The sequence below is a fragment of the Aplysia californica genome, unplaced genomic scaffold (genome assembly GCF_000002075.1).
Source record: "Aplysia californica isolate F4 #8 unplaced genomic scaffold, AplCal3.0 scaffold00817, whole genome shotgun sequence".
NCBI lineage: Eukaryota > Metazoa > Mollusca > Gastropoda > Aplysiida > Aplysiidae > Aplysia > Aplysia californica.
Window position 1 is genome coordinate 129609 of NW_004798087.1, and position 15410 is coordinate 145018.

Sequence of the window (15410 nt, forward strand, 5' to 3'; positions counted from 1 at the left end):
CTGGTCGGGACACAGTTGATCAACCCGGCCTCGGGTGCCGTGGGCAACGTGATCCGTGCCAGCCTGCCCCAGGCCACCCACACCATCGTGCCCTCCTCCTCCAGCGCGCCACGCCAGATTTTGCTGCCACAGGGACAGACGGTCATCCCGCGACAGCCAACCACGCCACAGGGGGGCCTGCAGAAGAACGTGGTGCTGCGTCCGCTGCAGTCCAACATATCGCCTGTCATTGTGAGTACAATTGTGTCATTGTGAGTACAGTTGTGTCCTGACATTGTGAGTACAGTTGTGTCCTGTCATTGTGAGTACAGTTGTGTCCTGACACTGTGAGTACAGTTGTGTCCTGTCATTGTGAGTTCAGTTGTGTCCTGTCATTGTGAGTACAGTTGTGTCCTGTCATTGTGAGTACAGTTGTGTCCTGACACTGTGAGTACAGTTGTGTCCTGTCATTGTGAGTTCAGTTGTGTCCTGTCATTGTGAGTACAGTTGTGTCCTGTCATTGTGAGTACAGTTGTGTCATGACATTGTGAGTACAGTTGTGTCCTGTCATTGTGAGTACAGTTGTGTCCTGTCATTGTGTCATTGTGAGTTCAGTTGTGTCCTGTCATTGTGTCATTGTGAGTACAGCTGTGTCCTGTCATTGTGAGTACAGTTGTGTCCTGTCATTGTGTCATTGTGAGTACAGTTGTGTCCTGTCATTGTGTCATTGTGAATACAGTTGTGTCCTGTCATTGTGTCATTGTGAGTACAGTTGTGTCCTGTCATTGTGAGTACAATTGACATTGTGTCATTGTGAGTACAGTTGTGTCCTGTCATTGTGAGTACAGCTGTGTCCTGTCATTGTGAGTACAGCTGTGTCCTGTCATTGTGAGTACAGTTGTGTCCTGTCATTGTGAGTACAGTTGTGTCCTGTCATTGTGAGTACAGCTGTGTCCTGTCATTGTGAGTACAGTTGTCATTGTGAGTACAGTTGTGTCCTGTCATTGTGAGTACAGCTGTGTCCTGTCATTGTGAGTACAGCTGTGTCCTGTCATTGTGAGTACAGCTGTGTCCTGTCATTGTGAGTACAGTTGTGTCCTGTCATTGTGGGTACAGCTGTGTCCTGTCATTGGGAGTACAGTTGTGTCCTGTCATTGTGAGTACCGTTGTGTCATGTCATTGTGAAAAGATTTTTGTAATGTAAGAAGAGTGTCTCGGGTCATTATGAAAAGGTTTGAAAAGTTTTGTTTTTGTAAGAAAAGTGTCTGTTATTGTGTAAATATTCTGTTGTTGTAAGGAAAGTATGAGAATGGTACAATTGCAAGTGTGGTACAACTGGTACTAAAACCCCAGACAAATTCTTATCTCTGTTGTAAATGACCTTCATTATTGTGTGGGTGTGCTTCCCTGTACTCAAACATACAGTTTGAGTACAGCTGTGTCCTGTCATTGTGAGTACAGCTGTGTCCTGTCATTGTGAGTACAGTTGTGTCCTGTCATTGTGAGTACAGCTGTGTCCTGTCATTGTGAGTACAGTTGTGTCCTGTCATTGTGAGTACAGCTGTGTCCTGTCATTGTGAGTACAGCTGTGTCCTGTCATTGGGAGTACAGCTGTGTCCTGTCATTGTGAGTACCGTTGTGTCATGTCATTGTGAAAAGATTTTTGTAATGTAAGAAGAGTGTCTCGGGTCATTATGAAAAGGTTTGAAAAGATTTGTTTTTGTAAGAAAAGTGTCTGTTATTGTGTAAATATTCTGTTGTTGTAAGGAAAGTATGAAAATGGTACAATTGCAAGTGTGGTACAACTGGTACTAAAACCCCAGACAAATTCTTATCTCTGTTGTAAATGACCTTCATTATTGTGTGGGTGTGCTTCCCTGTACTCAAACATACAAACTGTCTCCCCCCCCCCCCCCCCCCCCCCCCTTGGTATCCAGAACGGCCAGGGACAACCCCAAACATTCCAAACTGTCTCCCCCCAGTTTCAGAACGGTCAGGGCAACTCAAACATACAAACTGTCTCCCCCAGTATCAGAACGGTCAGGACAACTCAAACATACAAACTGTCCCCCCCCCCCCCTCGTATCAGAACGGTCAGGACAACTCAAACATACAAACTGTCTCCCCCAGTATTCAGTCAGGACAACTCAAACATACAAACTGTCTCCCCCAGTATCAGAACGGTGAGGACAACTCAAACATACAAACTGTCTCCCCCAGTATCAGAACGGTCAGGACAACTCAAACATACAAACTGTCTCCCCCAGTATCAGAACGGTCAGGACAACTCAAACATACAAACTGTCTCCCCCAGTTTCAGAACGGTCAGGACAACTCAAACATACAAACTGTCTCCCCCAGTATCAGAACGGTCAGGACAACTCAAACATACAAACTGTCTCCCCCAGTATCAGAATGGTCAGGACAACTCAAACATACAAACTGTCTCCCCCAGTATCAGAACGGTCAGGACAACTCAAACATACAAACTGTCTCCCCCAGTTTCAGAACGGTCAGGACAACTCAAACATACAAACTGTCTCCCCCAGTATCAGAACGGTCAGGACAACTCAAACATACAAACTGTCTCCCCCAGTATCAGAACGGTCAGGGCAACGTAGCGGGCCAGTTGCTGCAGTCCCAGCCCACCCTCATCACCTCGTCCGGCACGGGCCTCCAAGTGGTCAACGCTGCCGGTAACCAAGGCAACCAGGTGCAGCTCATTGCGCAGCCACCCATAAACCAGAGTGCTGTCGGGCCGCAGCAGGTGAGGGGTGCACTGTTCTTGTCTGCCTCAAAACACACGGCTCTAGGGTTCTTGGCTCTTGGAAAACTTTGTTTTCTTTCTTTATTTAGTTAATTATAATACTAATAAATAGCATTTGTATAGCGCGTACCCCGCTCAACAGCAGGCTCTATGCGCTTTACACTATATTATCACCCCAGCAGACCCTGGAACACTCAGAAACTTTCTCGGCTTCCCTGGAAGCATATAGTATAAGCAGCTGGTTACGCGCTTAAATACTGACAAACCGACAAGATCTTTTGCTGTATGTAGCTGGGTACCCATTCCCACCAGGGTGGGACTGAAGAAAATTCGTGTAAAGTGCCTATCCCAAGTACACAACGTTGGACCCCTGACGTGATTCGAACCCCAGACCTGACGGTTGTGAGTCCGAGAGCCTAACCAGTAGTCTACCAACGCCAGTTGGGTTTTGCTCAAAGATAAATTAAACTTGTTATAGTTGTATTGAGGAAATTTTGCCATTACACATAGGGATTTTTTTTTTTTTTCTATTAGGAAGGTAGAGAATATGTCACCATTTGTCGACTTCTGCTCTTTGTATGTCACCATTTGTCGACTACTTCTGCTCTTTGTATGTCACCATTTGTCGACTTCTGTTCTTTGTATGTCACCATTTGTCGACTTCTGTTCTTTGTATGTCACCATTTGTCGACTACTTTTCTTTGTATGTCACCATTTGTCGACGACTTCTGTTCTTTGTATGTCACCATTTGTCGACAACTTCTGTTCTTTGTATGTCACCATTTGTCGACTACTTCTGTTCTTTGTATGTCACCATTTGTCGACGACTTCTTTGTATGTCACCATTTGTCGACTACTTCTGTTCTTTGTATGTCACCATTTGTCGACGACTTCTTTGTATGTCACCATTTGTCGACTACTTCTGTTCTTTGTATGTCACCATTTGTCGACGACTTCTTTGTATGTCACCATTTGTCGACTTCTGTTCTTTGTATGTCACCATTTGTCGACTTCTGTTCTTTGTATGTCACCATTTGTCGACGACTTCTGTTCTTTGTATGTCACCATTTGTCGACGACTTCTCTTCTTTGTATGTCACCATTTGTCGACTTCTGTTCTTTGTATGTCACCATTTGTCGACGACTTCTGTTCTTTGTATGTCACCATTTGTCGACGACTTCTCTTCTTTGTATGTCACTCTGGAGGACCAACCATTACCTTCGACACTCAGCATTCACATGACCTAATTGTGTTGCAAGGGTCGGAAAACTCTTACGAAACAAAAAGTCTTTTTCTTAATGCTAAGTGACCATAATTATTATTATGTCACAGTGTTTTCCTTACTAGCAAACCCCATGATTATGTCACAGTGTTTTCCTTATGAGCAAACCCCATAATTATGTCACAGTGTTTTCCTTACTGGCAAACCTCATGATTATGTTACAGTTACAGTGTTTTCCTTACTAGCAAACCTCATGATTATGTTACAGTGTTTTCCTTACTAGCAAACCCCATGATTATGTTACAGTTACAGTGTTTTCCTTATGAGCAAACCTCATGATTATGTTACAGTGTTTTCCTTACTAGGAAACCTCATGATTATGTTACAGTGTTTTCCTTACTAGGAAACCTCATGATTATGTTACAGTTACAGTGTTTTCCTTACTAGCAAACCCCATGATTATGTTACAGTTACAGTGTTTTCCTTACTAGCAAACCTCCCTTACTAGCAAACCTCATGATTATGTTACAGTTACAGTGTTTTCCTTACTAGGAAACCTCATGATTATGTTACAGTGTTTTCCTTACTAGTAAACCCCATGATTATGTTACAGTGTTTTCTTCAAAGTGTTTTTCCACACCCTCAGCTATTCTCTTCTTGTATTCACGGGTGTTTGGCGGGGGCTCTGGTGTGGTTTGCTCTTTCTTTCCTATCAAACATCTTTTTGTTCTTATCTCTCCTCCTTTTTTGTGGTGGTAACTCTTGTAACACCTCTACTCTTCGGCATTTATATGAGCTAATTATGTTGCAAGAGCCTTAAAATACTTACTTAGAACCCCCCACCAAAAACCTTGTTGTTTCCTGTGCAGGTGAACCCAAACACCATCATGAACTTGATTGGCAACCAGGGTGTGATCCCCAACTCCAATAACCAGATAGCTGGCTTGGTCCCCGGCCAAAGTATCCTGGTCAACGGACAGATGCTTAACCTGGGCCCGCTGGGCGGCCTGTCCCAACTCCAGGTGCAGCCCAACACTCAGGGCATAGTCACGCTGGCCAGTGTCAACCCGTCCGTCAGCCGAGCCGCCCAGTTCCAATCCAACAACCAGCAGCTGCTCATCCAGCACAGTGGTGGTCAGCAGCAGCAGCAGCAGCAACAACAACAGCAGCAGCAGCAGCAGGTTGTGTTTCAGCAGAAGATCGCGACAGCTTCTCCGTCCCAGGCAGGCAGCGTGACCAACCTGAGCACTCAGCCACAGCGGCTGGTCCAGCAGCACAAGTCTGTGGCCCGCACGCCCACGCCTACCGCCAACTCTGCCTCCTCCACCCCAACCCCTCCGTCCAGCACCCCGACACCCACCAACGATCTCATGGCCGACTTGTGTGGCTCGGGGGGCAAGAACCAAAGCAACATTCTGGAGCAGGCGCTGTCCTTGTCTGACATTGACCTCAGGTCGTTCGAGGACGATTTCGGGTTCTTTGACAACCCCGGCGAGTGTCTAGCGGCCGTGACCACGCCGCCCCCCTCTGTGACCCCCGTGCCCCCCGCCAAACCAAAGCCACCGCCAGCAAAGAGCAAGTCGAAGAGCTCCAAGTCCAAGCTGAAGCAGCAGCAGCAGCAACAGCCTGTGGTGGCCATGCAAGCCAATAACAACACAAGTCTCCAACAACCGCCGGCAGCTCAACTAACCAACGCTAAAGGTCAGAAGGTCACTCTCAGCCCCCAGCAGAGGTTGATCACGGCCAACGGACAGGTGTATGTCGTCTCGCCCAACGGTCAGCGCCTGATCCTGCAGCAGTCTGCCGGTGGGGGTACGGGGGGCCTCACGTCTCCGCAGGTCAAACCAGTGGTGACCTCTCAGGCAGCAGCAGGGGTGGGGGCCACGCTGGACATCTCGGCTAAGCCAGCCGCCGCCCTCCCCGCCTCCAGCACCACGGTACACATCAAAGGTCATCCGCAGCAAGCGCTCAGTCTGGGTAGTCTGACGACCTCGGGGGGCACCCAGCTCAAACTGACCCCCAACACTTTGTCCCAGAAGAACTTGCTCATCACCAGCAACGCACACACCGGGGGCCACCACATTCTCATCAAAAACTCTCCGCGGGTCACTGTGGCTGCTGCCTCGGCGGCCGTGGGCGGTCAAGCCTTGGCCAAAGTGGAGGCGGGTCACACTGTGACCAGCAGCCAGCTTGTCTTCACCACAGCCTCGACCATGAGTGGGTCTGCCATCACCTTCGCGCAGGTCGGACAGTTACAGTCGTCCAGTACGGCCGGCGGTCAAAGTCCACGCCTGCCGTTGAAGAACCAAAAGATCAGCACTCTGGGCGGGACGTTCATCAAACAAGAACCGAACCTGGCGGTCGTGAAGCAAGAACCCCCGTCCAACGTTCAGACAGAATCGCTGGCCGCTCTGTCCCCCTCGCTGGCTGCGATAGACACGAGCTCTTCGCCCTTACCATCCCGCCCCCTGGCCGTCACTACCTCGGTGGTGGTCACGGCAACGATGCCTCTAGTCACCTCGTCGGCATCCTTCTCCTCCGTGGCTACGGTCACCTCTCAGGCCCACCTACCGACCATCATGGCCACCACAGACTCACTGCCATCTGTGGGCCCCCAGCCCGCGCCTCAGAGCGCAGACACTGTGGCTGGTGCTGTGGTGCCCGGTGTAGCGATGGATACTTTGTCTCTCTCGGATTCTCTTCCTCTTCCTGCTCCCAGCGGTGTCAGTGTGAGCTCGTCCCCTGGAGTAGCAGTGGTATCTTCCTCAACCTCCGCTGCTACCTCATCCCGCTCGGGCTCGGTGAGTACTTTTTTGAAAACCCTTTTTTTTTTCATTGTTGTGCTTAAACTTAGAGACTACAGGGAGAAATGCTGGTGATGCTCAAACCATCGTCCTTTTCTTCCAGTCAACTCCTCACCGTGCAACAACACAGCGGTGACATAAAAAGATGAACCTATATTTTTTTTCTTTGGGAAAGAAGCACAAGATAAATCCTACAGTAGAACACCAGAACTTTGAAGAGTTCTCCTCCTGAAAGAAACAGAAAGTTTTTCTCTCTCCTTTCCCTCTTTTCACTCACACTTTCTCTCTTTCCCACGTCTCTTCCAGTCCACCAGAGAAAAGACACAGACTTTTGTTTTTTATTTCCCCACCAGCATCAGCCCATGGGCCCATGCATGCCTTCCCATGCTTCCCCGTTGTTTTTCCCATTTGATAAGGGAATATTGTTGATTGCTGCTGAACTTGAATGTCAGAGTACTTGGTAACGGTACTTGGTAACGGTACAGAGCTGAAATTATCGCAGGGTTTTTATGCACCACAGAAAAGGGCCTAAGCAATGATTTTGGGGTGTGTACTTTTAAAGTTTTGTTCAAAAGGTTTAAAAAGCTTCTCATATATTTTGTGATCAAATGCTTCTGTCTGTTGCTTGCTCGCACTATTCACTATTTTGAGGTCTGATGGGTGGAGGGATTCTTTGATTGTGTTTTGTGACACAAGAAAAATGGCGAGAGCTGGTTTACAGATGCAGTGTTGACCCCACGGTTGCCCCAACCACGGGATAGAAGAAGAAGAAGAATTGTGACAAAACTCTATCTGGTCCCTCAACTGTTCCTAGGAAGGGAAATTTGGAAAAGATACCTGAGAGGAACAATAATTGGATGAAGTGTACTGTTTTGATAAGAATGAGACAAATTTCTGTTGATAAGCTTGCTTTGACAATACTCTTGTTTGTTACCCTTGTGGCATCATAGTCATCCCATCACCTCGGGCGCTTCGACTTATTTCATTCATAACTCTTTTTTCCAAACTAATTTGATCTTTCAAGTTTTAGACAGGATGTGAATGTCTTGTCCCTCCTCAGAATGGAAATGTGGTCATGTTATTTTACTCTCTGTTTCTTGTCATAAAAAATCTCATCGGAAAGCTGTCAAAGCCGCTCCTATGCTCCAGTTTTGAAATCTTTCCAACCGTTTGAGCTCATTGTGTGCCAGTTGGCGCTATAGTTGCTTCTGCTCTCAATGCTTGTTGTGCCGATACAACAATATGTTGATAAATATAGTGCTGGACATCTCTCCCACCCACCCACCCCTTAAAAAATACTTTTCAAAAGTCCAGTCGTTAAGTATAAAAGTTAATCAATGAATTGATAGAGTCAGATACAGTTCTAGGCAGTAAGAAAATAAAGACGATTTTTGTCTGTTTTTTTCTAAAATACTCAAATTGTGCAATAGGAAGACAGAAGGGAGGGCCTGGATTCTACCAAAGTTTAGCTGTGTTGATCAACTCCCGAATGGTTGGCTAGTACTGGAGTTTTCTCATCAGCCGTCAGTGGTTGCAGAAAGAGACACTTGGGTAGAGATTCATGTTCATTAGAAATACATTTCAACTGGCATCCAACACAGTGCTCAAAAGTCAAAGCTGCTGTTCCTGGAATCACTGGCAAAGCAAAAAGTAAATGAAGTTGTTGTTCCTGAAATGTTCTTGTTCATGAAATGTCGTTGTATTGAAGTATTCCAGATGCTCCATGATATTCTTACAAAAATGTAAACGTTGAGGCGTTGGTGGAAGGACATGTGTGCAGGCAAACTGTTGGATGCTTCAAAGTGGAGGAAATGTCTTGTGGAAACTTTGTGTCTCTGTTGTGCCATAACACGGACATGTTTTCCACTGTCCTGTGCTGTGCCAGTTTTGTATATCTATATTTATGTACTTGATGGTGGGGAGAAGCCAGAGACAGATGTTGACTCCAGCACAGCTGAGAGAAACAATGGGAGAAACTGTTCTATATCACAGCTGGGAGAAACTGTTCTATATCGCAGCTGGGAAAAACTGTTCTATATCACAGCTGGGAGACACTGTTCTATATCACAGCTGGGAGACACTGTTCTATATCACAGCTGGGAGACACTGTTCTATATCACAGCTGGGAGACACTGTTCTATATCACAGCTGGGAGACACTGTTCTATATCACAGCTGGGAGACTGTTCTATATCACAGCTTGGAGACACTATTCTATATCACAGCTGGGAGACACTGTTCTATATCACAGCAGAGCTGGAAGACACTGTTCTATATCACAGCAGAGCTAGGAGACACTGTTCTATATCACAGCAAAGCTACGTGGAAGGGCTGCTCATTTGTCTTGGCTACGTGGAAGGGCTGCCCATTTGTCCTGGCTATGTGGCAGGGCTGCCAATTTGTCCTGGCTACGTGGAAGGGCTGCCCATTTGTCCTGGCTACGTGGAAGGGCTGCTCATTTGTCTTGGCTACGTGGAAGGGCTGCCCATTTGTCCTGGCTACGTGGAAGGGCTGCTCATTTGTCTTGGCTACGTGGAAGGGCTGCCCATTTGTCCTGGCTATGTGGAAGGGCTGCCCATTTGTCCTGGCTACATGGAAGGGCTGCTCATTTGTCCTGGCTACGTGGAAGGGCTGCTCATTTGTCTTGGCTACGTGGCCACAGATTTTTCTCTTCAGCATGTGTCAGGCGTTCACGTGAGTGGACAGAATTACGTTGGGTGTTGTTAGTTTTGGGTTCACAGCGCCGTGGGAAAATAGACTGTGGTTTGAGTTTGTGTTGAAAAATTAAAATTTTCTAAAAAGTTGAGTGTTCCATTTGGATTCTCAGTGACTGTATATTAACGTCATTCTGGGAATAGTTCTCTAGCTGTAGCTTTAATCTCCACCCCCAACTTGTAAGTAGAAAATATGAAATTGCACAAACGTAGGGGATAAAGCAGGGGGATAAAGCAGGGGGCACAATGAGTTGACAGAGCGTGAAAAATGTCTACAGCTGACCAAGCAAATGGGGGAAGGGATTTAACACCATTCCCAAAGTTGTGTTGTCTTGAGTTAAGGTCTAATTCAAAATGAGAACAAGCAACGACCTCCACTCTTCATTGCTTTCTTTCTGTGAAATGGTGGACAAGTCTTTACTGAAGTGGCCAAGTCGTATTGTTTTTTCCTGATCTTACTTCTGTGTAGTCTACTGAAGTGGCCAAGTCGTCTTTTCCTGATCTTACTTCTGAGTAGTCTACTGAAGTGGCCAAGTCGTATGGTCTTTTCCTGATCTTACTTCTGAGTAGGTACAGCTTCTTGCAACCAGGTTTTGATCACAGTTGTTCACAACAGCGGTGATGGAATAGTTGTATGTGTCCCATAACTACGCTTTGCCTTGTTGCTTGCAGGCTTATTGCCACAAGACCCAAGTTTGTTATTTTAAGATCACTTCATAACTCTCATCTTCATCTTCATCTCATATCCATGAACAGCGGTGATGGAACATTTGTGTTTGCCTGATCACTCCTCTTTGCCTGATCACTCCTCTTTGCCTTGTTGCTTGCAGGCTTATCGTTGCGAGACCCAGGTTTGTTATTTTAGGATCAATTTACAACTCTTCATCTTCATTTCATATTCAACAGCGGTGGTGGAAAATTTGTGTACGCCCGATAACTTGGCTTTACTTTGTCGCTTGCAGGCTTATTGTCACAAGAACCCAAGTGTTTGTTTTTTTAGGATCAATTTATCACTCTTCTTCTTCCCTTCCTCATTTCATATTCGTTAATTCATTGCAGATGCTGGGTAAGGGACACTTAAATACGCTGCAAACGCATGGAATTTAGCATATTTTAGGAGCCCATAAAAACTAGTTGAACAGATAGAACGAAATCGTTTTTTGTTCTAGGAACCAGAACACGAGCGTTTTAGAAGTGAAAATGATCCATCAGATAAAAATAAACTAACCATTCTGGTACAGTTCTATAATTGTGATGTGACAAGAGAGGCTTACTCAGAAAATGAACTCCCGTTATAGCAGAAAGTCACATTGGAACAAATTATCCTTACGCTTACTCAGAAAATGAACTCCCGTTATGCACTGACATTATATAGCAGAAAGTCACACTACAACGAATAACCATCACTATGTCAAGCTATATGTAAATAATGCACTGACATTATATAGCAGAAAGTCGCACTACAACGAATAACCATCACTATGTCAAGCTATATGTAATAATGCACTGACATTATATAGCAACAAGTCACACTACAACAAATAACCGTCACTATGCCAAGGCCATTGAACACGGTGAATATCTGATATCTCCTGGACACCGCCATTTTGTTTTATTTTCCGTAAATGCGTTGATAACTTGAAAAAAACCGCTTGTAAAAACAGTGTTAGTTCATTGAGTTACTAGTGAAAGGGAGATTAGGAATATTAGTTCATTGATTTACTAGTGAAAGGGAGATTACGAATATTAGTTCATTGATTTACTAGTGAAAGGGAGATTAGGAATATTAGTTCATTGATTTACTAGTGAAAGGGAGATTAGGAATATTAGTTCATTGATTTACTAGTGAAAGGGAGATTAGGAATATTAGTTCATTGATTTACTAGTGAAAGGGAGATGATGAATATTATTATAAAAATGGCTGAACTTATATATGTCCCTTGTTGGCAGCCTTGTGCCCCTTTGTAACGTGTAGCGTAGATTCCCTTGTTGGCAGCCTTGTGCCCCTTTGTAACGTGTAGCGTAGATTCTCTTGTTGGCAGCCTTGTGCCCCTTTAGAACGTGTACCGTAGAAATGGTGGAAGTTCATTGGACATATCTGGGTGACCTGTGGAGTAGCGTAGAAATGGCGTGTCGGAGCAATAGTGTGTCTGTCTGCAGTGAGTTAACGTCTGTGATATTGCTGGCATGCTCTGTCTCTTTCAGGCTCACCATAGCTAGAGCCTAGTGTGTTCTTTTAGGGTCACTCTATAACTCCCCTCTTTTCTTCACTCCGCATTCATGAGCAGACTTCTAAAGACCCAGCGACCATTAAAGTCCTGACACCCATCAAGATTATGAACACGACCTTGACCCTGAGTCTGACCCCCCCGGAGCGGGAGCACTTGGAGGAGCACCTGTCCAAGATGAGCGTCAAGCAGCAGACCGAGTTCCTGACCCACCAGCAGGACATTATGAGGCGCACGCAGCTGCTGCAGCAGAGAGAAGAGCAAAAACAGAAGCAACTAGAACAGTTGCAGAAGCAACAGCAACAATTGCAACAACAACAACAACAGCAGCAGCAACAACAACAACAACAACAACAGCAGCAGCAGCAACAACATTTGCAGCAACAGCAACAACATCTTCAGAAGCAAGAGCAGCAGCAACGAATACAACAACAACAACAGCAGCAGCAGCAGCAGCAGCAACGAATACAACAACAGTTACAAAAACGGTTGCAGCAGGAGACGAGTAAAAAGTCTGCAGCACCCTCCTCCTCCTCCTCCTCCTCCTCCTCCTCCTCGGGCAATGTTGCGGAGATTGACTTCAAGACTCAGAGCGTTGCTAGCGTGGGAGGCCCGCTGATAGTGCCCACTACGGTGCAGGTGTGTGATCTTTCCATTTGTAAGTTAGCAGCGCTTGGGTGACCGTCTGCCCACCCCCTCCCAGGGCAGTGCTACTGACTGATGTTGTCTTTAGGCCGTTCCCAAAGGGGGGATAGTAACATGTTCTTATAATAATAACCATAATAAATGACCTATATAGCGCTCAACCCCGATTAAAGTACACAGGCTCTGAGCGCTTTACTGTACAGTACAACGTACAACAGTAACAGTAGAATTGTCAATGGGCTGATTTATCAATGTCATGCTCATACTGTGGCGGAACAACATAGGGGGAACTGCTGCTTTTTCTTTCCTCATGCGTACTATCGTCATTTCCTGTACTTCTTTTGTACGTTTGTCACTCTCTTGTGAACTGCTATTTCCGGGGTGCCTTGATAGTCGAAGCAGACTTTGTGCTGTTGAAGCTAGAGAGGTGAGCAGAGTAAGCCTGATTCCCCGTTTGGACTTCTCTGTTGACATCCACCCCTTGGCGCTCATATGACCTTATGCAGTTGCGAGCCCCGTAAAACCTGAGTAAAACAAAACGGTGCCAGTGTATTGCATACGGGCGTCTGTGGTCTAGCGGTCAGTGTATCCGCCTGTGCACACAGGAGAATGGCGGGCGAGGAGAACATTTTTGTCCAGTTTTGCTTACAATGTTTGTGCTTGGATGTTGTGTGCCTCCGAACCTTGACAGGCATGTTTGGAAGCCGGCTTCCAAAATAAGGTAAATTGTGTGGGTGGAGGTGGGTGGTAAAACAATTGTGTGGATGGAGGTGGGTGTTAGAACAATTGTGTGGATGGAGGTGGGTGTTAAAACAATTGTGTGGATGGAGGTGGGTGTTAGAACAATTGTGTGGATGGAGGTGGGTGTTAGAACAATTGTGTGGATGGAGGTGGGTGTTAGAACAATTGTGTGGATGGAGGTGGGTGTTAGAACAATTGTGTGGATGGAGGTGGGTGTTAGAACAATTGTGTGGATGGAGGTGGGTGTTAGAACCCCTGCAGTTTGAAGAAAAGGCTGAAAGTCTTCCACGTGAACTCTGAAAACTTACGCCGTGAGCTCTGCCTTGACACGACACCTATCCCAAATGTTGAGGGCCAGGGCCGGTCAGCTGATCAAACACTTTACAAACAGTTTCTTATCTTTTTGTTTTCTGCAATTTCACCACTTGGACTTTCAGTTAGGCTTACAGTGAAGTTTGCTTCAATTTCACCACTTGGACTTTCAATAGGCTTACAGTGAAGTTTGCTTAAACCGGAATCTGCTGGACTTTGTTTGGTTTGGCTGTTTTCAGTTTCGAGTGAGTTCTCAAATAGTTGATGATTGTGTACAGCATAGAGTTGGGAATGCCATGCTTACTGCAAATTTCATTCTTTGAAAGTTTTTTCACTTCCACCTCTTTTGACTGCAATTTGAGCTGTAGGCTGTAAGCATTATGCTGTCTCTTCGATTATGTCAGCTTGTTTAATCTGCCGAAGATCTGTATAGAACAGATGATAGAAAAACTCATCTCACTGCGCTGTGCTCTGTACTGTTGTAGACAGGCGAGAAAGCCCAATGCTAGGAAAGTGATCAAACACAACACATGTTGTCACCTGCTCATGATGTGTAAACACAACACATGTTGTCACCTGCTCATGATGTGTAATGAGGTGATCAAACACAACACATGTTGTCACCTGCTCATGATGTGTAATGAGGTGATCAAACACAACACATGTTGTCACCTGCTCATGATGTATAATGAGGTGATCAAACACAACACATGTTGTCACCTGCTCATGATGTGTAATGAGGTGATCAAACACAACACATGTTGTCACCTGCTCATGATGTGTAATGAGGTGATCAAACACAACACATGTTGTCACCTGCTCATGATGTGTAATGAGGTGATCAAACACAACACATGTCACCTGCTCATGATGTGTAATGAGGTGATCAAACACAACACATGTTGTCACCTGCTCATGATGTGTAATGAGGTGATCAAACACAACACATGTTGTCACCTGCTCATGTGTAATGAGGTGATGTAACACAACACATTTTAAATGTTGTCACCTGCTCATGATGTGTAGGGCCTTCTATGTGAACTAGCCCAGCACTGACAGTAGCCGCAGGCTATGCCATGGCCGGCCTCAGGTTTTGTGACAATAGTACAGAACATTAAAACACTATGTCACTAAAACACTATGTCACTAAAACACTATGTCAGAACACGGGGAAAGAAGAGCTGATTGGCTAATGCCAGATGTCAGGTTCTGATGGTTCGAATCCGGCGCTCATCACTTGTGGGGGTATATTGAGTTATTGACCAGTATCACCTTCATGCTTGTTCTTTTGTCATGCGTTTGATGGAAGAAACAATGTCAAAATGGCGGTCAATAAAAGTTCAGATGTTTGGGATTTAAGGAGATGGGGGTCACCTTATGGCAGAGGGAAAAGTAGCTAGGAAATTGCCACCAAAGTTTGGTCGCTTCCAAAGCTGAAGAATCCTTGGAAACTGCAAGTCTACATTTCCTGTGCCTTTGGTCCACTTTTTACAGTAAAATCCACCCAGAAATGTGTTTTGTAATGGACATAAAAGGCATTGTGTCAACAACAAAAAAAAGAGGATAAAATTTGCCCAATATGGGGTTTCTTTGATGTCATTATTTTGATGGGAGCCCAGCTTTATCAGGGTGCCACACACATGTACAGATTCCTGTCAGCTCTTTGGGTGCCACACACATGTACAGATTCCTGTCAGCTCTTTGGGTGCCTCACACATGTACAGATTCCTGTCAGCTCTTTGGGTGCCTCACACATGTACAGATTTCTGTCAGCTCTTTGGGTGCCTCACTTATATGTACAGATTCCTGTCAGCTCTTTGGGTGCCTCACTTATATGTACAGATTTCTGTCAGCTCTTTGGGTGCCTCACTTATATGTACAGATTTCTGTCAGCTCTTTGGGTGCCTCACACATGTACAGATTCCTGTCAGCTCTTTGGGTGCCTCACTTATATGTACAGATTCCTGTCAGCTCTTTGGGTGCCTCACACATGTACAGA

General features: G+C 45.6%; 1 protein-coding gene across 1 annotated transcript in view; it reads left to right on the forward strand.

The window, feature by feature from the left end:
- LOC101856933 (mucin-17) overlaps positions 1-15410 on the forward strand; it is a gene marked incomplete in the record, with an annotated part of 50956 nt that overhangs the window by 23763 nt on the left and 11783 nt on the right. The window contains 3 exon segments of the mRNA XM_005109802.3: positions 4-231; positions 2576-2746; positions 4838-6769. Of these exon segments, the coding sequence (XP_005109859.2) occupies positions 4-231; positions 2576-2746; positions 4838-6769 (2331 nt within the window).